The 25957-nt window shown below is 38.6% G+C and overlaps 1 protein-coding gene across 2 annotated transcripts in view; it reads left to right on the top strand.

Annotated features, from left to right (window-relative positions):
* LOC137185158 (MAM domain-containing glycosylphosphatidylinositol anchor protein 1) overlaps positions 1 to 25957 on the top strand; it is a 192850-nt gene that overhangs the window by 43401 nt on the left and 123492 nt on the right. For both annotated transcript variants that reach the window (XM_067593469.1, XM_067593460.1), the window contains exon 3: positions 4933 to 5072. In XM_067593469.1, the coding sequence (XP_067449570.1) occupies positions 4933 to 5072 (140 nt within the window). The remainder of the gene's footprint in view (positions 1 to 4932; positions 5073 to 25957) is intronic.

Raw genomic sequence — 25957 nt, 5'->3', positions numbered from 1 at the left:
GACATTAGCCATGACCAAAAAAAAAAAATAATAAATTCAAAAGTCAAGTAAAGTCAAATAAATCAATGGTGGTAGAGATCAGGGTGTTTATCCAGTACTTTCAGTGTTTGTTTATAGAATTTATGGAGGTGTTGCATAGATGTGTTGCTTGCCTGAGACCGAGCTGTGACACAATATGAGAGATAGAATAGTATCATACAGTGCATAAACAAAATTGCTGTATCTGTAGACATTAGATTTTGAATAAATTTAAAATGACCTAGGTCACATTTGACAATCCCTGAATTGTTTTAAATCCCTCCACCTTTGGTAGTTTACAAGGTGTGGTGAAACTTGAAAAATGAAGGTGTAATATGAACGGGTGGCTGAGAGTGTCTCAGATCCTCTCACTGCGAGAGAACGGTGCATGTTCAGAGTGATAGACAATTGCTGAGTTGCTCAACCCTGCCCCAGGTACCACATATTTTATTTAATAATTAGGTGTCGCGAAAATATATATGCTGTACCTAATAGGCTAGGACTGTGTTATAGCAGCCTCCAGTTAGTAAACGGTATATTTACACAGCTAAAATGGCTAAAAAAAGGCTTTTCCTTCATGAACGACCGTTCTTAGTTCATTAGTTAGCAAGCTGAACTGAATGTTCGGCCGTGTTTCAGTTCAGTGTGTGGGACTACGCAGTCGGAGCTTTGGTCAAGCACTTAACAGTTCGGTGAACAAATCTTTTGAACGAATCTTTTTAATTAATTGATTCTAATGATTCAGTACGCTGAAAAGAACTGCTTTGCCCATCACTACTCCATACCCCTGCTTACCACCTTCAACATTGCTTTATTCTTCCCTCCCAGTTTTCTGTCTTCTCTCTTTCAATTTAGTTTTTTCCTTCTTCATATTCATCTATCCTTTTTGGTCTCTCCTTTTCTTGCCGCCTTCTCTCCTCCTTCCTCCCTTCTTTGGTCATCCTCTCTCCCTCTCTTGCCTTTCTCTCCTTCTCCACTCTCTCTCGCCTTTCTTTCCTCCTCTATCTCTTGCCTCTCTCTCAACCTCCCTCTCTCTAGTCGATCAGACAGTTGAGGCAGCCAAGCTGCCGGAGGCGCGAGCAGACAGAGGAGCCGCTCTGTCCGACCTCCCTCCCTCTCCGGAGAGAGGCAAACTAATGCCGACACGCCAATAAGCTGTAAGGAGACAATTATTCACCATTTATATCAGCTCTCTGTCTTCCTGAGTTAGCCCATCACACCTCTGGAACCAAGCTCAGTTACACCACATAATGTTTTTAATACTTTTATCCTTTCATGGGTTATACTTTCACTGATTGATTGGTAGAGATTTGCACAGGGGAAGCTGTAGCCTAGAGGTTATACAGTTTGCTTGTTATTGGAAGATTCTTGGCCAGAAGTGAGCTAAATGGGAAACCTGGAAGAAAGGAACGTAAATAAGGCATGAACCTCCCTCCCACAGCAACTGCTATCAATGTGCCCTTCAGCAAGGCACTTAACCTCCAACTGCTTCACTGGATCTGCTCAGTGTCCAGCAGATAAAGACTGTAATTATACTGGGCAGGTCTGTGTAAGTGTAGGAATCTGAAGCAGAGCTTTTGCTGAAAAGAAACACGTATGCTCAGACAACCAGCTTTGTGTTTAAATGTAAGTTACATTCATCTTCCATATTTTGGAGAGCAGTATCTCAATGAGAACAACTTTTGCATGTGGTCTTGAGTACTCCTGAACTTTTTCCACTTTACTTTTTCTTTTCATTCCAGTCAGATCCTAGTCTGCCACAGAGACGGAGAGACACTGAGGTTAAGACAAAGGATAGAGAAGGGCATCAGAGCAAGAAGGAGTGAACTTAACAAGCAGCCTGTTTAAGTGTAGAGAGCTGCTGCAAAAGTAGTGTAGCATGCTCTATGTTGATGCGTGTGTGTGTGTGTATGCTTTGTGATATTTGAGAGTATATATGTATGTATTTGCATTTGCATGCCTGTATGTGTTTGAAGGAAAAATGATGGCGGTATGCTAAAAAAGTCTTTGGAAGACTAATGAAAAGACTGAAAGAGTGAATGATTGACTGCTCTGCTGATGAGCTCCTCAAACACAACAGTGCAGAGCATTAAATCTCATATTCAAAAAGACATTCACACACACATTTTTACAGCACACACTCTGAAGCAGATACAAACTCATTCAAATTCACACAAGAGGAATAAGTAGTAGGCATTGTGGAAGTGCTATCACAATCACTCTCTTTTCTGTCTTCTCCAAAACATCCACTTTCAGAAAATAAGAACAGTAAAAAAAACGTTGATCGCTGAGGAGACCTATTGAGTGTGAGTGTTTTCAGTTGCCAGTGACGGTAAGGTGCAGATTTGGAGTGGTGTTTTCTTAAGATCTTCAAAAATACCCACTTTTTCATTTCATATTTGGACAGCCAGTGGAAGAGATCATTTTAAGTGATAGGGTTTTTTGTGGCATTTATGCATTTGTCTTGGTTTAGAAGAACACCCAAAAGACAATGACACAGGTTTAGAATATGGTTGCAAAAGGGACTGAATCTGAACTACAGTCCTTTCCCTTTTCTGTTTTTCCTTTACTGTTTCTTGAGAGAAAAAAGAGAAAAATCCCTATTTAGTAAAGCAGGAATGTCATTAAAATGTACAAATTTAAGTGGACTGGCACACTAGCTGTGTCCCAATACCTTAAGCAATGAACAGCTGCCACTTGTTCCATATAAGAGAACATGCAGAAACAGATTCAGAGCCTTCTTTTATGTTGAACTTGAGATCAAGCTATGGGTTGTTATGTCTGATCGAGTTGAAGTTTAAGGTGAACAGGCCGCCCACTTCCTTCCTGTCTGTTCGATGATAACAGTTGTAGAGCACAGTGAAGATTTGTTCTCCCTGTGAATCGATGCTAATCACATCATTGTGCTCCCGCGTCCCCCACGTCTCTCTCTGGGGTTTCACACTCCTCTTTGGCCTTTTCCTCCTCGCCCGCTGTTTCTCTTGCTCTGTCTCTGTCTCTCCCCTCCTCCCTCCTGTCTCCCCTCATCATCAGGGAGGTGAAGCCATCTGAGGCTATTTGCACGCAAGCCAGCCCTCCTGATGGGTCAGTGCTTAGCAGACGCAGATATTTTAGTTGTCGTCATCACAGAGACCTCCCATCATGCATCTATCATCCATTATTTCTGCAGCTGCTGTCACAGCCTGCGGTCTACAGTGTTGTAAATTAGACTTGAAGCTTGGCAATATATTGGTAAAATATCAGTATGATGATTTGAGACACAATCTCACCAGGGATTTGGGTTATGATGATGTCATAATATTGTCTTTTTTAGTGTACAGTCACATGAGCAATGAATTTCACTTCCTGCTTAACCATCACTATAGTAATGATTGTTCTTGGTTGTTTTCTTTCTGAATTCTTTCTGAAGGCACCAACAAGCATCCTCAAAATATTGTCACATTATTAATATAAAGGTGTTTGGTGTCCCAGATGAACATTTTATTTATTTAAGTTTTTATAAAGTTACCATTTGTCAGAGAAACTGGGTAAAATTGCACTGTGAGTCAAGTACACAGATGGCAAATTTAGAAAGGCATCAGAACTCTGACAGTGTCAGAAATTTAGGACATGAAATGAAACAGAATAATTTGGCGAGTATTTTGAAAAAAAAAAAAAAACATGTTGCCCTCCTTGCCCTGGCCATGACTGGCTTCAGATCTCCTCTTCCTCCTCTTTTGAGGTTTTACGATGCATTGAAGTGTGAGCGATGTGGCCAAATTTTAAAAGTTGTGAGCAGTGCAGACAGATGATGCAAGTCGACGACAGGTCTCCTCTTGCACCTGTTTTTCTAGCACTACTATTCACCAGGCGTCCATCGCATCATCTGACATGCTTCAAAGTTGATATTGTTGAGAATCAGTCCCTTTACACCCTGCATTAAAATGCCTCTGATATCCAGATTTTATCTAGACATGATTTAACCTGATTACATTTACACCTGGTTTTAATATGTTGCTCCAGTGTCCACATCTGATTGAGATGCTAGTCATGCATGAAGCTGTGCTATTTTAGGGACTTCTGCTTACTTTACGAAGTGGGATAGGAAGCTGTCTTCAGCAACTGGAATCCATGAGTGTCCATGAATATCCATAGCTTTCTTGCCGCTTTCTTGCTAGTAGCTTAGCTCGCTATCTGGCTAATGGCTGTTACTTGGCTGGTTTGGAACAGTCATGTACAATTGCATATGTCTACCCATATAGTAACGCAATTGCATTTACACTTGTGTTCAATGTGGTCACAATGCGTCCCTGACCACCTCCAAAGGTGGTTTGCCCAATCGGATCACAATCTGTCCTCAATTCATCTTGGGTGCATTTATACCTGTACTTTCATGTGGTCAAGCACTATCTGATTGCAGTCCAATCACCCAGAACACATTTTATTGCAAGGTGTTAAGGGGGCCTCTGACACAGATTGCAGTCAAGACTTCATTAGACCCATCTCGCACAGTGTGAAATGCAATGGACTTGTAAGATTCTTGACATTACTCAGTCTATATAAGACAAAGCCTCCCAGAGTAAAGAATCAGCCTTTTGACCTTCTAATGGAAATCAGAGTTTCAGTTTTCCAATAAATGTCTGCAGCTCTTTCCAAACACTGACACACCTAACACTCCAGCATTTTTGTAAAATGCTTTGTTCATGCAGATGTAGGAGTAACGCGATATATTTATTTATCTGAGTCATCGATACTAATACTAGTGTTACAAATGCAGTCAAAAGAGAATGACCTTTTTTTCTGCTGCAGAGATGTTATTAAATATGTAATGTGGTTTCTCTCCCTGTGTTTGTGTGTGTCTGTGTGTATACGTGTATGTCTGCATGGGTACATGCCTGTCTCTCTGTGCATGTGTGTCCATGCGTTCACTCACAGCTCCAGCCAACGCCCAGATCGTGCACTCAGGCGCAGCATGTAACGTCAAGGATGATAACATCAGCGAGAGAATCTACACCATCAAAGAAGGAGACACCCTAGTGCTTCAGTGTATCGTTAAAGGACACCCAAGACCACAGGTAAGCTCTTTCACCACCTGCTGAGCATGTGTGGTAGGTAGGTTTTGTTCAAGGACACCGGGACAAAAGTGTTTCTAGTGGTTCTGAACACAACCAGCAGCAATCAAACAGCCTACACTCTGTCATATCAGTGTTCATTTGATCAACATGGCAACTGATGAATAAAGACATTGTTAATGTTTGGATGTGGTAGACTGATGGATGGATTTCAAGTAACTGATCAAGTTATACACATGTAGATATGATTATATACCTTTGATGATGAAATTATAGTGCAATGGTTTATCCAAATGTAACTTAATATAAGACATAAGAGCTGTGAGGTTATCTGAAAATTATAACCATCCTCCAGCCAATCAAAGTTGAGTGCTTTTTGTGAGAACAGTGTAATCAGGGAGTCTTGATCAGAGTTGCTCCCTCATGCCCGCTTCCATCTTCACAAAATTCCAGATTTTCAGTGTGGGGTCTAATATATAAGCTAATATCTCCGTCTTCACGTTAGTGTTATTTTTGTAACACAGTCATAGCAAAGCCCAAGGTCTTATCAGGCTTTTGATGTTGTTATAATGCATGAACACCTTCTTAAATCTGGCAGAATTGAACTTTATTTACCTGGTGGTTCTGTTTTCACAAATGCATGTTTGGTCAAATCACGCCGGTGACAGAAAAGACCGCAGGGGATGTGCACATATTCTATGATTAACATCAGTTACAAAACATGCCCTGCCCTGGCTAGCATAAATAATATGATATGTCCATGAGTCATTAGTCATGTTTATAGTGTCAATGTGCTTCTATTTGTGTTGCGTCACACAATCTCCTCTTCTCCTTGCCTTACAGTGGCACTAAAACAGTGCCCTGCTTCAGGGTTATTAAGTGGACACTGATGTCAGTTGGCTCTAGCCTGAGTCCTCTGTCTCATTAGTTACACATTCAGTATGTTTGGTTTAACAGTATACAAATTATTTTTAGGAATAAGGGCAGTAGTTCAAGATTTAGAGAATATGACTGATTAAACAGCAAGTGCCCAGGTGCCTTTTATGTTTTATTAAGTGATAAAATAAATATATACAATATTATAAATCACAGTATGAGATTCTATTCCACTTCACCACTCCACTGAATTTCCCTTTTTTTCCTTTTTAGCTAAGTTGGAAATAAGTGTAGAGGAACAAATACTATTACACAACAGTTAAACAGATTTATTGGGGCGCAGATGCAGAGTGCAGCCTGGGTAGAGATTAGAGTTAAATGGGTTAAAAAAGAGCGTTGCCTTTATTCTTTCATAAAGACACATTCTATATACATGTGAGCATATAAACACACACACACTTGCCTGAAAACACACACAAACACACACAGGCAATAGAAAAAACACTGAAACAAACACACACAGAGGGAGAGAGAGACTCAGCCAACACTGGACACATCTGGTTTCCTGGGTTGAACTCCAGCAAAATATTTTGGACCAGGGTCTGTGTGTGTGTGTGTATGTGTGTGTGTGTGTGTGTGTGTGTGTGTGTGTGTGTGTGTGTGTGTATGTGTGTGTGTGTGTGTGTGTGTGTGTGTCTGTGTGTGAGATTATGGAGCTAGATGTAAAATGAACTGAGGGGACTGCAGAGGGGTTGTGTGTTTTGTGTGTATTTGTGTGGGTGTGTGAGGTGAGAAAAGCAGTGTTCCTTGCGGGTGCATGTCCACTAGCATCACATCAACATGAATAAAACAGTGCCTGTGTGTCTAGCCCTTGATTTCTTCTGTATGTGTTTATGTGTCTATCGACTATGTGTGCGTGTGTGTGTGTGTGTTTGAAGAGGCAGCCTGTTTGTGTGACTCTGTAGATGCAAACGAATCATTTGTATGTAGCTGCAATATCTGATTACGCACTGAACTGTTGACCTAACCTGCCTATACTGTCATTTCTCTCTCATTTGATCCATCCATCCCTCTCTGTCTCTATCCCTCTCCCCCGCGCAAACACATGAACACGACATTTACGGCCTGTGTGCCTAAAAACAAATACAGACCAACTTTTAATAAAACTTTTATTCTCCATAGCGTTGGAATGATAATCATTACAAAAATGCACTCTGAAAAACACATACTACACAAGTTCATTCCCCTGGAGCAGTTCAAAGACGCAGGAAATTGCGTCAGTGATTGCTTGTTCTCTGGGTCGGAGGTGGTAGTGTATTTTGAATAATGATCGCATTGGTCACATTGTCAGAATGTAAAATATATATTGTATGTGCAGAAAAGCTACACTGCCTCTGGCGAAGAGGCATTGGTGTGTGAGTGTGTATGTAGATAAAAGCTAACAAACAAAGGCAGGCAGAGACGAAGAAACAGATAACTGACTACGGCAAGGAGTTGCGACTGTGAAAACATTTTCACAGCCTAATGTCCTTGCACAGAAAAAACTGAGGTAGAGAGCACATATCTTGATTAAATCACCAAAATGTCATCTTGAAGAGCAAGACATGTTTGTAAGGCTGAACTCAAAATTGGATCACAATGTAAGAAAAATATTGAACTGAGGGTGTGAGGTGCATATAAGGTGATGATATGATGATCACGAGAGTTGCACACAGAGGCGAGATTCATCGTGGAGACCTACTACTGCTAACTGCATCGGCTACTGTCAGCACAACAAACAGAATTGCAAAGACCGAAATCACAGACATACATTAACCAAAATCACTCAAACTGTTATCGTCACATACCTGCACCTGTTCATCGAGAGAGTGGATCATATAATGGACCTGGAAAACTTTATCGATCACCACTACCTACAGTGCAACATGCCAGATACCTCCATAGCCACTCCAGCCAACCCCTCAGACGACAAAACAAACCCAGCCAAAAGGAAAAAAACAGACTCTGCCACAGTCACAGACGATCTGCTCACGTCTGAAACTGAGGGCAGTGTTTTACAATCCATTAACTGAAAATTTGACCTGCTCATTACACTTCACTCCCAAATAAAAGACATGCAATCTAGCTTAGATTTTGCTCACAACCAGATTGAACACATCCAAAGAGAAAACAACTCCCTCCAAACCACGGTGGAAATCCTCACCAAACAAATGGACATTCTGACAAACGAAAATAAACACATTAAGTAAATCATGCTGGACATTCAGACACTGTAAAAGTGGACTAACAATTAATACATTTTGGGTTTATCATTCTTAATTCTGGTTCTATTTCTTTACTGTAAAGACTACATGACTATATACATAATTATACATTAACCCCCATTAGACTGCATATAACTAGAGAGAGAAGGTAATCTCAGGTAATGCTCTCTCAAATGTAATGTACATTGCATTTTATAATTATACTTCAATTCTTGTCAAAAGTGTTCTGTGTGTGTTTGTGTATTTCGTTTCCTGAGAGTCCAGAGTGCTTACAGGCAAATTTCCATGTCAACATGGAGTATGCACGACACCCTGATATTTTCTGGCAAAACAACACATATGACAAGCCAGAAACTCTGCTCAAAACCTTCATGCACTTCCAGCTCAAAATTTCCTCAGATACTGCAAACAACAGTCACGTTTACAGACTCAGTAACCGCACCAATAAAGACTTCTGACCCATCATTGTAAAACTGGAATACTACAAATACAAAGAACTCAAAGAATAAAAAGGAAGACCAAACAAAATTTAGCATCAATGATCATTTTCCCCGAGAAATAAACAAACAGAGAAAAATCCTGCGCCCCATCATGAAAGAACACCAAATGAAAAATATAAGAGCACACATAGCGGTGGACAAACTCTAAATAGATGGACAGCTGTACTGCAACTCTACAACCACACCATGATTATTCTAAGCAGTATAACATGAAAGACTCTTCAATGAATCCTCCTTCAACACCAAAAGTCCTACTAAAGAGCTCCATTACAACCCTCCAAACCCAAGCACAGACACTTGTCAAAGCCACACGCAATTTGCTGGTGTGTCTGTGAGTTATTGTTGTATATTTTGTTTCCTTGTCTCATGTCTCTTTATCTGTCTTTGTTCTGTTTTCTGAATCTCTTTGTCTTGTACTACCCGTCCAGATACATACCATATTTACATACATATGCATGCAAACACATAACTCATATACTCACTGTGTACACACACTGCATGTCAACCCTACATATCTCATGGAGTCACTAATGTCATTCTTTTTGTCCTTTTTCTCTTTTCTATGCAACCCATAACTTCTATTTCATGGAATGTTTGTGGCATTTGCTCACAGGCAAAAAGAATAAAAATCATAAATCATCTACTCAAATTGAAAAAAGACATATGCCTAAGAAACTCACCTAAATAATTCAGAACAACATATTCTAACAGGCTCACATACAATCTAGTATATTCAGCTACCTACAATAATAAACAGAGAGGTGTCTCCGTTCTGATCCCTAAAAGAATGCACTTTATTTACTCACAATAACTCAATATTAGACCCAGAAGGAAGATATGTTATAATTGGTGCCTCAATCAACAACAAACCATTTACAATTACAACAAACCTGTATGGCCCCAACAATGATGACCCTTCATTCTATCACACATTTTTCTCACAAATAACCAACCACACCTCTAACTCAATAACCATAATTGGAGGTGATTTCAACACTGTACTCAGTGCATCAATAGACAGATTATCACAGTCAGGCAATTCAAGAATTTCTCAGTCCTCAACAATAAATTATAAGCAATAAAAAAGTACATGGATGACCTTAGCCTTGGTGATAGCTGGAGGCTTAAAACTTAACTACAAGAGAATATTCCTACTTTTCCCCCCAACACTAGTCATTTTTACATATAGACTTTTTCCTATCTAGAAATTCTATCACTCCAAATATCCTAGGCACCAAAATCAGCTCAATCACAATTAGTGATCATTCACCTGTAACACTCAACCTGAAGAGTGAATCATCTGCTACATCCCTGGTGCTTTAATACTTCACTACTTAAATATCCTTAGTTTGACATCTTAATCAGGGAGGAGTGGGTATCCTTTTTGGAAATGAATGACTCTCCAAATACCTATAATAACACTACCATGAGAAACAGGTAAGGCGGTAATTAGTGGGAAAATTATTTCATACTTCTCTCATGAGACAAAACAAGAACAAAAACTACAAAGAAACTAAAAGAAAGAAACAAAATAAAATACATAACATAACTATTACAAACCCTCAAATTTCAATTTCAATTTTAAATAGTATACTGCCAAAAAAACCCTGAATTTCTCAGAACAGCTGAAATACAAGAAATACGAATATAATAATAAATAAAGCAAATTTCTCTCAAATCTCTCAAATGATACTTTCTGAACTTTTTATAGCAATCTATACTCCCCTGAAAATAACCCCAACCCAACAACTATTTACTGGTTTCATCTGCTATTACCACAAATATCCACAGATCAAGCAGACATTTTAGATGCTCCATTAACACTTTCTGAACTACACAATGGGCCTCATTCACCAACTATTCCTAAGAAGAAAGTTCTTCTTAAAACCCAGTTACACAGTTTTCACAAAGATTCTGACACTACCAATGTTTCATTTGGGATTTGTTCTTTGAACAGAATCTACGCACAGTCAAGAGCACACTTACGCACATTTGAGTGCTGACATGTTGAATGATGAATAATTGGTTACTGCATTTTCTTCAGTTCTACAGTTATAAAATATTATGGGATTTAAATTACAATAATATTTGTATAATTTATAATATTTGTAATAATTATTTTCATTATTTGACAAAGTATTTTGGTCTTTTCAAACAACAAGAAGATGTGTGTCCTCATCAACTCCTGGGACAATAGACTTGCTGTCCAAGTTCGACAGCAATTAATTGTTTGTTTGTAAATAAAAGCTTTAAAATTAATTTAACTTTTATTGTGTGATTATTTATAGCTTACAATTAATCTCAAGAAAGAAAAACATCACTTTAAAAAATCAATTAGTTTTCAGTGAATATCTTTATTTATATTATTATTTGTATTAATTTGTGTCTCAGAGATTGTCCTGATTGACCTTTGACCCATTTTTGGTGGTTTCAATTATGCAATTTTGGTCTATACTGCAAAAGCAAATGTTTAAATTTTGAATACAAACTGAACCCTTGTTGAAGAACAGAACACTTCTTCACAGAAATAATCACCTGCCTTTAGGTTTTACACACGTGTGTTTACATGTTAAATGTGTCACATGTTTCAGGGTTTTACAGCTACAGCTTTTACATAAAATGTACCATCAAATTGTATTAATTCTGACAAACCGAGATAGGAGATGGCCTAGGAGATGAAACCACTGACAGATCTGTGTCCAAATGCTCATCTGATGGCACACCTGACAGTGCTGTCTCTCTAGTAATGGCCCCTATGCACTGGTCTAGCTCAGATTACTATTTTTTTGGCCTCAGATTTGAGATCAAGCCATTTTTTTTTACTTCATCAGCTGTGTGCCCATCTCCGGATACAGTGTTCACTGAATGAGTAATAGCATCCCATGCATACTTTTTTCTGTTATGTTATATCCACTCATTTGGTGTTCACTTCCTGCAGCAGTTCCTCCACTTCAGAACTACTGAGGGTTCTTTACCTTTGGAGTCCAGTGCTCCACCCTCTTTCTTGACTCCTTTCTTCAACTTCTGTGCGTGGTTTCTGTGTGTGCAAGCGGCTCTGCAGTCTCATGCCCTTTTATGAGGATTACTGGGGCATTTACCTATGCTAATTAGGATCACCTGGCATACACTTTCAATGCATCCCAACTTTCACTGGGATTCATCATTACAAGAACATATGTGCCAACAATTATGCAGTTTAAGAACACGTAATGAACCTGACGTAGACTTTTCTGAGGACCTTTCTTAAGAACAGATTTAAGAAAAAACTTTGGAAGATATTAGTGAATGAGGCCTGGACCAGATGGATTTCCTGCTAAACTCCTTAAACACTCCTTGCAGACACTGAACCTGCTTTTCTTTAAAATGGTAGCTGAAATGAAAGACAAAGGTCAACCCCCCCAACCCCAGATGCTGCTATAAAAATCTTTAAATTAAAAAGGATCCAACTCCTCTCTCTAGTTACTGCCCCATATCGTTAGTCAACACAGACATTAAAATCATTTCCAAGGCACTAGCATCCCAGTTAGAAACAATACTTCCCTCCTTAATCCATAATGACCAAACCGGCTTAATCAAGGGACTACATTCCACTAACAATATCAGAAGACTTAAATTTAATCAACATTTCACAATGCAACAAAGCAAAGACAGTTGTAGTTTCACTAGATGCAGAGAAAGCATTTGATAGAGTAAACTAGATTTTCCCTTTCACTGTTTTACAAAAGCTTGGTTTCATTCACTGGATAGAAATACTATATAATACACCCACGGCCACTGTCACCACTAATGAGATCACATCACAAAGTTTCACACTGCACATGGGCACCAGATTGCCCACTCTCTCCTCATCAATCAATCAAGTTTATTTGTCACATATAATCATATAAGCTACAATCACAGTGAAATGTAATCCTGTCAGTTCTTTCAATTTGTGCATTAAAAAGAGTTTAAATAGAATAGGAGTAGTAATAAATATATGTGTATGATTGGAGGGGATGGGTGGGTGGTGCTGTCTTAGGCAATGACCTCATTTAGGATCCTAGTGGCCTGAGGGTAGAAGTTCTTCCTGAGTCTCTCAGTGCTGGCCTGATGTATCTGTTGCCACCTTCCCAACAGCAGCCAGGAGAAAGGGCCGTTGGGATCCTTAATGATTCTCCTAGCATTATTCTTGCAGTGCCTGGTGTAAATATCCTTTAGGCAAGGTAAAGCACCACCTATTTTATTTTCAGCCGAAGAACCACTCTTTGCAGGGCCTTGCGGTCCTGTTTGGTGCTGTTTCCGTACCAGTTAATGATGTTCCCCACCAGGACGCTCTCAATGGTGCAGGAGTCAAAATTCCTCAGTATTAGAGGGGACACCCAGAATTTTCTCAAGCGTCTGAGGTGATGATATCTTATTCTGTCCTCAAGATCCAAAACTCACTGCAGGAAGTAATTCTCATTGACAACTCACAAATCTCAGACTACACCATATACTGGTCCAAATCAACTATTCTTCCTATCTCAGTGAACTCCTGGAATCCTGCAACCCAAGATGCAAAACATTCCTTCATCTTTCATTTTCATCTTTCATCCTTTTGGTAATATTATACATCTTAACTCAGTTAACTCAGCTCAATTTTACCCCACTATTAGAAAAAATCAGCAATGATCTAATGTGATGGTCTAACCTTCCACTCTGATCTGGCTGAGAGGAAGCACTACTATCTGGCAAACAACATTATATCATTAAATGGATCCACTCTAACCCGGCTCATATATCTTGGATTCAATCAGAACAAGCATAATACAGCAACATAACAATGTCTGATTTACTCTTCATTAGCTCAAACATCACAATAGCTTCAAAAACCCACTCATTTCCTCAACTCCGACATTCTGATGGAAAACACTCGAAATTAGCAAATCACAATTGATTCCTTGCATGTACACCCCTCTCCAGCACAACCTGGACTTTCAGCTAAAAAAATCTCCCGTTCACGTCAACACATGGGAACAAAAAGGAATCACACATCTCTACCATCTATTTCAAGACAACTCATTTATGTCATGTAAAGTCCTGATCCAGAGGTATGGGTTTGGAGGGGAAAACTTTCTCCAATACCTACAAATTAAATCAGTCATTAAAAAAATATAGCAAGTAATTTTTCAGTTTATATATATATATATATATATATATATATATATATATATATATATATATATATATATATATATATAAATTGTATTTATATAGCACTTTGCTTAACAAAGTTACAAAGTGCTTAACAGAAAACAGAATTAAAAAAACAGCAACTGAAAACAAAAGAAAAGCAAACAGGGATCATAAAACAGAGGGGAGTAAAATGAAGTTACACAAAAATATAGACTGGCAAAAGTGTGATAATAAAACATAACAACATATCAAGCATTCATAAAAGCTTTCCGATGAAAAGAATAAAAGATAGAAGAAGAGATTTAAAAGACACTAAAGATGTTGCCTGTCTGATCTCAATAGGCAGACTGTTCCACAGTTCAGGAGCTCAAACAACAAAGGCTCACTCACCTTTATTCACTAGCTGAGACCTGGGTATAACCAGCAGAGCCCCATCCACCAATCTAAGTTAGCACCCATAAGTCTTTGATGTAATTTGGAGCAAGGCCATTTCATGATTTAAAAGTGATAGTAGAATTTTAAAATTAATGTGGAATGTAACAGACAGCCAGTTTAAGTTGGAAATTACTGGAGTAATATGTTCATGACTCTTAGTGCCACTTAAAATCCAGACTTCAGCTCTCTGTACCAGTTGGAGTTGCTGAAGGAAGCTCTGACCACTCTAATGCCAACCACCAACTCTGATGCTGGCATAAAGTTCATTGCAGTAGTTTAGGCGGAAGAAAATAAATGCATATATGACCTTAATAACTCCAAGATTTCTAGCAGATTGCTTAATGTTTTTGGTCAGGGAACCAAGTTTACCGTGAAGCAGGCTGGTAAACTTTGTGGGACCAATGAATATGACCTTAAACTTATCATCATTGAATTTTAAAAAGTTTTTGGACAATCAACATTTAACATCACTGAGGCAGGCAAACAGATTATCAAGGCTACCGGGTTGTTGGTTTGAAGAGGGACGTATAACTGCATGTCATCTGCATAAGGGAGATACCATGGTTCTGAATGATCTGGCTGAGAGGAAGCATGTATATTGAAAACAGCAGTGGTCCAAGCTATGAGAGGATTCTATTGAAGAGGTATGAACATAGTGGATGTAGAGCAGTTCCCTTAAGACCAACCCAGGTTTCTAGATGGTACAGCAGAAAGAAGTGATTGACTGTGTCAAAGGCAGTGCTCAAATCTAAAAGCACCAGGACTGTGAAGTCATCTATATTGGCTGTTAGAAGTAGATCATTAGAAACCTTCATGGGGGCTGTCTCTGTGCTATGGTGAGCTCTAAAACCTGACTGGAAACTATCAAAAATCATTACTATTCCTAAAGGACATTAATTGAGTTGAAATGACTTTCTCAAGCACCTTAGATAAAAATGATAATTTAGAGATTGGTCTGTAATTATTGAGTAATAGGGGATCCAAATTAAGCTTTACCAGTAATAGTTGAATGATTTCATGTTTAAAACAAATGGGAAAATTACCAGAAGTTAGATAACTATTAATAATTAAAGGGGAAAAAAAAGACAAACAGAGGGCAATATCTCTACAAAAAAATTTGGTTGGGATAACATCTATACCACAGGTAAAGGATTTCATTTGAGAAATTATTTTATCTAGTGCTGAGATGTTAATGGATTGAAACTGGGAAAGTGAAGCAAGATTGTTGTTTGTTTATTTATATATACATATGTATTGTCTGTCACAATTATATTATTATTATTATTGTCATTATCATTATTATCATAGAATTAGTTATCATGAAAGCTATTACACAGGCCATTATTGACATCAGGAGAAGCATGATGTTGTATATTAATATTATGATTATATTATTATTAATATTACTACACATGTTTATAGAATGATGATTATGATGTTGATTACTGAGATTATCATTAGGATGATTATTGTTATTATTATTGTCATTGTTGTCATTATTATTATACATATTAATAGGATGATGATGATGATGACAGTGTTATTTATCAGTACTATATTTAAAATTTGATGGCTATTATTATTACTAATATGGATATTAATATTCATTTTGATATCACTCTAAGAATTAAGAACAATTTAGTATTTGGTGACAAGATTAATTTCAGTCTCTGAAGTTCAGTTCAGTTACTGAACTTAACTTTTTTCATTTCTACAATTCACAAGCATTTTCATGTTCAGAGCATACACAGACATACAGTTAACAATTACACTGAATCTCCTCACCCAATAACCCACTCTTTTCACCTACATGTTCTCTTTTCTTTCTGTTCTCACTTTCTTGCTGTTATTTTTTACATTTTTTAATTTATCATTATTATTTAATTAATTTTTATTAACATGCTTGCATACTAATTTATCTACTTTTTGTTATGTTTTATTCTGTTATGTTTTATTCATCCCTTCATCCCATCCATATCTGAATGATGGGACCACCTTGGACTGGGTGACTGTGGGGGCTTGGGGGCTGGATTAGTTTGGGACAGCTTGGAAATAGAGGACCTGATCCCCGCTAAGCCCCTCTCCAAATAGAAAGCTGCTACTCAGACCCAGTGAAACAGACCCCTCTTGTTGGGACAGGAGCTGTTTTAAAGGGAATCTGACCCTTAACAGGCCAGCCACCTCCTATGGGCCTGATGGCGGCCTAAAGCAGGAGAGAGCAAAGAAAGCAAGGAATAGGAGAAAGAGAAAGAGCTAAAAATTAAGAATAAAAAAAGGACAAAAACAAAAAAAATAAGGAAAAAAAGGGAAAGGAAAATAAAGATAAAATAATAAATATATAAATTCTGTCCTGACCTGACCCGCCCCGGATCCACCCTGGCGCCTCTCTGTCCTCAGAGCCTAACCAGAGATGCCCTCCCAGAGCATTTTGTTTTCTTTTTCTCTTTCTTTCGTCCTTTGGTTAATACTGTCTCCTTTTGCTCACTCTCCTCTCTATATCTTTCACACAGAAAACCCACCCACCCATATAAACACACACACACACACACACACACACACACACCTACCTACACACATGCGTACTACAATAAGAAAATCTAAGCCAAACATTATGCTTCTTTTTTGTTTGTTTGCTTTTTGTTGTTCTTCTTCTTGTTGCTGCTGTTCTGCTTTCTTTCCTTTTGTTTCAGTTTATTTGAGTCTGGTTCTCCCTCTTGTCTTGTGCTGTGTCATATGTGTCTTCATGTTGGTCACTTGTATTGCACTATAAATAAAATTTTTTTTAAAAACTGGAGGATATATTTATCTAATTTGATCAAAATTCAAGAAAACCAAGATGGACTGATCTTAAAAGGGTTCAGAGCAGATCATATTAAGGGAACATCTTCAACACGACAATCTTGTTGTAGATTTTGTAGGAATTTCATGGCTTATTATGATCATCACGTACAAGAGGAGTGCACTAAAAGTGAGACAGACATTTTCAAATTCAAATTAAATAAACCAATTTTATATATTAGAGCATGGACGTTTATTCTTATTCTACCACTTACTTTTTTTCCTGAGCTTTTATCTGCATCTCAAGGTTTTTCATCAGCAAATTGAAGTGGCTCAGGTTATGTCATGATGTCAGATGACACTTGAGCCACTTTGATTTGCTGATAAAGACAGTGGAATGTGGATGGGAGCTTCATGTTAAACAACTAGTAAGTGGACCTTGAGTGAGGATAATTTTTTAACTTTTTTTTCCTGGTATTAATTTTGCCACAGAAATAATTCCTCGACCAATGTCAACTGTGATGGATGTAAGGAAAACAACCAACACTATAATGCAAACACATTTTATTGAACAACATAATTAGTACCTCTAACCATGGTGACTGTCTGACAAAAAATGTTCGTTTCTGATCAATTCCATCTCACTTCATGTTTTTACTCATTGTATGAATTCATAATTATTAAATAGCCTGAGGTTTAGTTTCTTACATCCACAACACATCAAATATAAAAGCTAGTAAGGATTTAACACCCTGGAAATAATACCCACCACAGCAACTGACCTGTGTCAGCACATTCAGTATGTAAGTATAGGTTTAAACAACATGTAGCATTTTGTAATATGTCATGTTCTTTTTGAATGCAGCACATATCGATGGCAATATGTGCCAATTTGAAACACAAACACTATCATCAGCATCAAGTAGAAGGCAGCTGCACACACACACACACACAAGCACAGACACACATACTGATGTAGGAAGAGAGAGAGGGAGAGACAGAGATCAGATAATTACAGGATGAAACAGTGTAAGGACAATAAAAGGGAAATCGAATGATAAAAGATTATGGTGGCACCAGAAGAATGAAGAAAGATACAGCGATAAGAGATAAGAGCTAAAAAGGGTAATGCTTATTGTGATAAAGAGGAAAAAAAACGATTCAAATTTAAGATAATCATGTCTGCATGTCTGTGTAGGTTTGCATGTGCGTTCATTTATCTCAACTTGTACTACACACACTATTACTATGCAACGCAATTACCAAAATCAACACAACACATATGTATCAGCATTATAGAGGATAAGAGTAGAGAATTAATAAAAGGATTGTATGTCTTACAAGCTAATGTGTGCTAACAACAAGGGTCTGACTGCATGACCTTTGTCACACGTCATCCTCCATCTGTCTCCAATCTCTGTTGTCACCCTCTATTGCAGGGTGCTTCCCTATGAATATAAAAAGGCACAAATTATCTAAATCTTCCAAACGCAAGTAAATAAAAATGATCCCAAATCACAAAGATCAGATAATAAGCATATGTCTTCTTAGCTTCAAAGCATAGAATAGAAACGAGGTAAACAACCAGTGTGCTGACCTCTGTCCCAGTGTGTTCTGCTGGAGTAGCACACTGCAGCACTCTGCACTGGGTCCCTTTGGGCTTACAGAGTTTCCACTGCGCTCCATTGGCAGTATTGATAATCTGATCCCTGTCACCCCAGCTCTCCTTCATCCATCCTTACAGCTTTCCATACCTCCTCTTCTTTACACACATGGATTCCCAGTTCTGTCATTGCACAAAGTTGCTGCTTCTGAGTTTGTTTTTTTGTATTATATTTTTGGTCTTTTTGAGCAAAAATGAAAGCTTTACTTCTGTTAGTGTGTGTTTTACAGCTATTTGCTTCACATTCAGAATAGAGACAAAATACCCTAACCGGAAAAGCTCAGGGGATGAAAATAATCCATGACATTGACCTAGAGGAGCTTACAGCAATTCAAGCCTCAAAAGCATATATTCATAACTTAGAATGAGGCGGTTCGTTTGTGTTTGGCAGAGTAGTGTGTTGTTTTCTTGTGCTGACCAAATGCATTGTATGTTGTATGCATTTGATTTACATCTATGCAATAATATTCAATCTGCAGTGAGGCAAAGGTTCAAGATATTTTTACAATTAGCAATGATCAGACAAATATATTGTGCACATAAAAGGTCTCATTCTAGCATCATATCCAGCAGCATATCCAAGGCAATGTTGTAAAAAAAAATATTGCCCAAAGCAGATTTGTCAGTATTTTTAAAGCACAGGAATATCAATGCAAAGTATTACTCTAGCCAAAACCTTAAGAAAGCTATGATGCTTACTGTCACACTAGCAATGATTTTGTAAGTTGTGATAGTTTTCATCTTCATTCTTTGGAGTATTTATGGATTCACCTCATGAAGACAAAAAAAAAAAAAAAAAGAAATACAACAGTTGAACAGCCAACAAAGTGAACCATGTCTTCTGTTTTTCATGCCCACTGAGAAGTTTGCAGTGGCCTCTAGGTGTTGGCAGACACTGAAGACATTCAGGTCTTCTGGCTGCTTGGTTGTCTTTATTTATGGATGTATTTTGTGAATGTCCTCATAATGTACTCTGTACTCCCTCTTCAGAGAAACAATACACTCCAAAATTTGGGCTGACAACATTTGAATATACGTATTGATACACAGCATCACTGTAGAGCAGACCAAACTGAGTCTAAAAACATTAGAGCTGTATATTTTATTAATTGGATGAGCTGTTTCATTGCATTTCAGAATCATTTATCTGCATCTGTTTTTTTAGCTTTGGGATAAAGTTGCTTCTGTCCCACATTTTGATGTATCTATTTAAGATCATAAGAATATGATGTATGAGATCTGATTGGCAGTGGATTTTTTTTGTATTTTCAGTCTAGATGTATTACCAGCAAAGACTTTTATATTGTGTATTATTTTTTAATGGGGGGACCATATTGCTGGCAAAACTTTAATCTGTGCCTCCTCTGACTGAGATGATGTAGACTTTCTCATCTTTCACTCTTTCTCTCTTCACCTCTCTCAGAATGAGGATCCAATTTAGCCATGTGAGGGCAGCCCAATAAATAGCTGCTTTACCGAGAATGACTCTGATTGAGGATTTATCCAATCCTTTATCAAGACTGATTGTTTACCTTTGCCTGAGCTAGATTGGATTGAAAAGGGAGCTCTCACTCGGATCCATACAGAGGAGAGAGAAATCTAATAATTTCTCTCTGTGTCTGCCTCTCTTTGTCTATGTCTTTCTTTCTTCCTCTTTTTGTTTCAACCTTTTTCCCTCATATTGTGCCTATCTCTTTGTCAATCCTTCACGGCAAATCGTTCCCTCTTCACAAGTCTTTGTTTTCACTGCTCTTCTTTCATCCTTGTCTCATTTCTCTCCTCCTCCGAACTGGTCTTTTTTTCTTCATTCCGTCTCTTTCCAGCTCCCCTAATGTCTCCATCCCTTGCCTCTTTCTCTATTTCTTTCAGACTTTCTCTTTCCTCTGTCTTCTCTGCACTTCAGACCAACTGCAACAAACCATACATCAAATCAGTAACAGTTAGTTCACCTGATAAAGCAGCTTTGTTTGGGAAAAGTACATTGTGTGTGCATATTTTGGTGGAAAGAACAGAATATAGGAGATGAAGAGGTATTTCTTTTCTCTCTTTACAACAAATATGACCTTAGAAAATTTTAAGAAATTTGATGCATTATAGGTCAGTTTTAAGACAGTTTTAAGGCAACAGAGTGAGGAAGTGATATGTAATATTTTTTTTTTCCTGTAAAGAAGAAAGAAAGCAAGAAAGAAAGAACGAAAGGTACCCACAACCAAAGAAAAAACCTTAGTGTTAGAGGTCACCTAGAAGGTGCTTGTTGCATCACTAAAGTTAACTCCAGGGACAGCGGGGCTTTTAGTTAACAAAGCACTGTAGTCTCGCTCACAAAGCTTTTCTTGTTACGCATACACACACACATAGGCACACACACACACACACACACACACACACACACACAGCTTCTTCAAGAACACAATAGAAGAGTAAATGGTTTTTCTGAAAGTGATTCCTACCTCCTTATTATTTATTCATGGGTCTGCTGGTCATTGCAACCTTGAGACTGGTGTGTGTGTGTGTGTGTTGGGGGGGGGGGTGCTGAATTCTGTAAGAGAGGAAAGGTGGAGCGAACTGTAGAAGAAAAAAGTGGAGAGGCAGAGAAAAGAAAGAAGTAAGAGGGGGGAGGGGGCGATGGAAGGAGGGAGATGAGGGCTGCAGTCTGGAATATGGGTTTGGATTTCCGTCCTTGAGGGGTGAGTGGAAGGCGATCGATAGTGAGGCTGAAAGCAAGGCTGATCGGGTGGCAGCACGAGGCTACACAGGCACTCAGTGGGAACATGACTTAGACACAAACAAGGTCACTGCTTGACCCCTAACTGGACGGAGAGATGGAGAGAAAAAGGTAGAGAAGGAATATCAAGATGGGTAGAAGTTAAAGAGAAGGTGTTCACAGGATAGGTGGGGAGCAAAGGCACTGAGAGTCTGTCTTAAACTATTTTTCAACAATGAGAAATCAAACATGGCAGCAAAAATGAAAGAGAAACAATGGGGAGGATAAAAATAGAGGGAAGACATACATGATAAAGGAGATGGGACAGGAATACAGTGTGTGGCGATGGGGTAAACTGAGAAGCATCTGGTTGACATAGAAATCTGTAACATTTATAGTAAGGCATATTCCAGGAAGAGAAAAAGGCTGAATACCGGTGATGAGTACTGCACTGTGTGAAGGACATACTGACTCACTAATAAAAGAGAAAGACATGAGGATGAGCTGGCACATTCATTGTGTTCACTGTTGCATGTCTGACAACAAGAGTGTTTACCCAACTCAAGAACTGATGGAAATAAAACTATGGGGGACCCTCCAGGATTTTTTGTTTCCAATAGAAACAATTCATTTAGAGGAAACATCTGCTTCATATCTTTGGGCAATTCTGCATCTTTTGCACTCGGTGTTCAACACACAAAAAGATTTGTTTGGTGTTCATTTAACATTTCGGGGGCCATTCTGTTATTAAGCTGCATACAGATCATTTAGTATATGCAAACAAAGCAAATTGTGACACAGACTGATATAAAACTGGTGACACTTTCTATAATGTGGCTTATAGTAGAGCAAATCGCTGCTTTGTTACACCTCAGGCTTCATGAAGAAGTGTTTGGATGAATTCAGTAGGCCAATCAACCATTTTCTACTGCAATCACTTATCCAACACTTGATGAAGGCTTATGTGCCGCATCTGCGTATCACTTTACTTCACACTTCAGTTCAAACAGAAACTAGGGGCACAACGAGACCAAACTACTTAAGATGTGTCTGTGGGAGTGTGTGTGGCTGGTCTTTGCAACTGTGTCACTAGGTGCATCTCAAGTCCCTTATTCGATCATTCCTTGCTCCTCGCTTGAACTGGAAGTTGTTCTGGTCCGCCATCAAGAAGGCCGTCTCAAAGCTCTTATTTCTGCTTTGAGGAGCGAGGAAGGATCTCTGAGGAGCAATGAGCGAGGATACATGAGAGCAGCCTTCATGGAAGACTTTTCCCAGCCGACATGCCCCTTTATTGGATATCAGTTATTGATTGGACGCTGCAGTTGATCACTGCTCTGATACATCACAACACGAGTGGAGACAGATTACAGATTAAACTAAAGTGTATCACTCCCAAGTTATATTTTATTTATTTTCTGATTCACCATCTAGTTAAAAATCTGTGTTAATTGTCGATCTGATCAACAAAAGAACCATAAACAATTTTCTTCATTTATTAAAAAGATTTTTCTTTTCATGATCTGTTATTTACCCCATTAACTTTCATTATGAATAAGTCGAGAGAAGGAGAGTCTGTCTGTCAGCAAGAAACACAGTTTAAACACAATAATGTTTTACATAATTCATTATAATTTCCAATCAGTCTAACGTGAGGCTGAAAATTCCTGAGCTGGTTTGATATGAGTCACATGATTTCAATTTTCCCTGAAACATTTAGCCTAATAGATAATTTAGTTGTGTTGTGTTCTGACCATATTATGGGTTATTAAATTATTAATTCATGATCAGAATATCAATAAATACAGATGCAAATAATGAATAAATAACACAAACACATTCTGCTAGTAGAAATGGTTCATGTGCCTCTGAGCAGGACACAGTACACAGTATAAAAACAGATACAGGTTTTTATTCATGTGTTCAGGTGTTTGTCAAACAGGTAACAGGCTACTCTGCTCTGGCAGTGATAACTGTTCACCTTTATTAGTATTAGCACAGCGCACATGTGTGTAGACACAAACTCCATCAAAAGTCTCTACAGCTGTTAAAGCTGACTGACAGATGATCCAGCTGCGATCAGCTGCCACCATCATCAGAAAAAGGATGTTGCTTCACATGATGCTTCAGAGGAAAGGACGTCTCATTTCTCTAAAAACATGTTTCCTCATTTCTTCTCTCCTGGTATGGTTTCCTAGTGTCTCTCCATGCATCCTTGGTGGGAGAGACTAAGACCCAAGGAAAGGATGCAAGTTAGGGAAACGTGGATGTAATTTAAGGGAATTGAGACTCACCTCTTGACTACTTGAGACAGTGAGAGAGAGATAGATAGAGAGAGAGAGAGAGAGAGAGAGAGAGAGAGAGAGAGAGAGAGATGAGAGAAGAAAGACAAAATGAAATTAGATCTTGGAGCAAAAACAAAAAACAGTGCAATGTAATATTGCAGGTGATGAGTCTGGGGGTACAGCTCTGTACAGTACCGGACTCCTCTATACCTTGTCTGTATGTTTGAGTGTCTCTGGTGTGTCTGCTGCTGTGGTAACACACTTCACAGCCAAGCCTCTGTCTAAGGCTAAAAATAATTGTCTATATGTCTGTGCTCACAAAATTAAATGAAAATGTGGGGAAAAAGCAGACTCTATAGTGAATAGCAGTTAGCTAGCTAGCTAGCTAGATATGTATCTCATTTCTCAGCAACCTGGCATCATGATGCCACTCAGCAATGACATCATCTGCTTTACACGCACACACACACTCACACTCACACTAAGAAAACAAGAGCTCAGATTTCTCCATCCCATGCCATGCTTGTGCTAATTAGGCATTGCTCATTACAACTAACACATCCAACATGGGCGGAGCGTGTAAGGTAGCGGCTGACACTGCTGCCGTTCGGAGTGAGTTGCTTATGTCTGCTGCTTCTGTCTATCTCTGTTTGTTCCACTCCAACTCAAGCCATCTGATGGACGAGCACAGTTTAAGCAAGTGTCTGCAAAATGTGAACTGTATACTTTTTTCACACAAGAAAAGGCGAAAGAGCTGATTTTCTCAAAATTTATCAACAATTTATTGAGCTTTAGTGTATAATTTATGTTTACAAGCAAAGTGTGCAACACCACCACCAGTCTCAATGACTTCATAAATGCACATTTTATATATGCTGTATATTTTTTTTCCAAGGTTCTTGACATTATCGCAAATGCTGATGATTCCTCTGCTTCCTGTAATTTCATCACAGCCTTGGTCTCACATTACAGCAGCAGAAAGAGCAGAAGGCATTCATATTGTATGACAAGGTTAGAGAGAGGGATGGCGTGTTCAATATCAATGAGTCAGTTTTATTGAACCTTTTGCTGTGTGATCTCTGCACCAAAGGGTGGAAGGTGTTTCAAACTGATATATTAAAAAAAAAAACATACTGATGGCAACTGTTGCACAGTTTTATTCAAATACATAAGATACAGATGCATTAATTGCTGTGCTGTGTGTTTATTGATGTGAAATCAATGTTCATAATGACAAAAATCCAGTTACACTGTTTGCTTAAAGGCATACTATGCAGGATTTTCCTAAAAAAAACAATATATGGACTCATACAAAAATAATCCCTCTCAGTCATCACTTATGACCCACAAGTGTGTGGTGGTGTACATATCTGCAGAGACTCTGCCCTCTGCCTGTATTTTCTTATTTTCCTATTATTTTGCTGTGTTCGGGACGTTTCTGGGCATCAACCTTTGGGCAGTTGGTGTGTAGCCCCCAGCCAATAACAGCATGCAGGGTGTGAGGTTGGGACTCATAGTAGCGACCAGGTTACATCGCTGCTTCAGTGTTTCCCCCTGCCTCTCTGTCTCTCTCCTTTGCTGTGTGCTGTGTGCTGCTCCTCTGCTATCTGTGTGTTTGACCGAGGGCCGGGTTGAGCTCCACACACACACATGCAGAGCAGAGAGGCCAAAGCGGACAGGATAAGCGTGCACTACGGCTGCATTCACACAAAATCCGGCAATGCGGCACCTTCCTGCAGGGTTGTGTGGAGGTGTGGGTGTGTTTGCTTGTGCTTTAGGACGTGCAGTGAACATTAAACAATCAGAAAATATTGTTTTATTTATCTGATTCACGGCTTTGTTCTCGCTACTGCCAAATCCTGCATAGTATGTGTTAACGTAGTCCTGTCAGTTACTGCGGCAATTGTTAATAAATGGAGATTCCGCAATGTAAGTGCCATTTAACTCACGTTATGAATAAACATCTCATATTTCTCTATACACTCCCAAATTTTTACATATTGACCCTTTTTTATGTCCTTGTTTCATCCCTGCCTTGTCCTCTCTCCTTTTACATCTATTTCTTTCTCCCCTCTTTTCTGTCTCAACATCCCTACACCTGATGCTATAAATCAGTAGAGTAGCACTCGGTGATGCTTGAAATTGTATTTACTGTACTCTCTCACTCTTTCGATTTACTTTTTTACCCTTGCCTGCTTAATTCCATCACTTCATCTCTTTTCCTGATGACAG

Source organism: Thunnus thynnus, chromosome 1 (assembly GCF_963924715.1).
Source record: "Thunnus thynnus chromosome 1, fThuThy2.1, whole genome shotgun sequence".
Classification (NCBI taxonomy): Eukaryota; Metazoa; Chordata; class Actinopteri; order Scombriformes; family Scombridae; genus Thunnus; species Thunnus thynnus.
The sequence above is the reverse complement of the archived record's forward strand: the minus strand, read 5'-3'. Positions and strand labels throughout refer to the sequence as shown.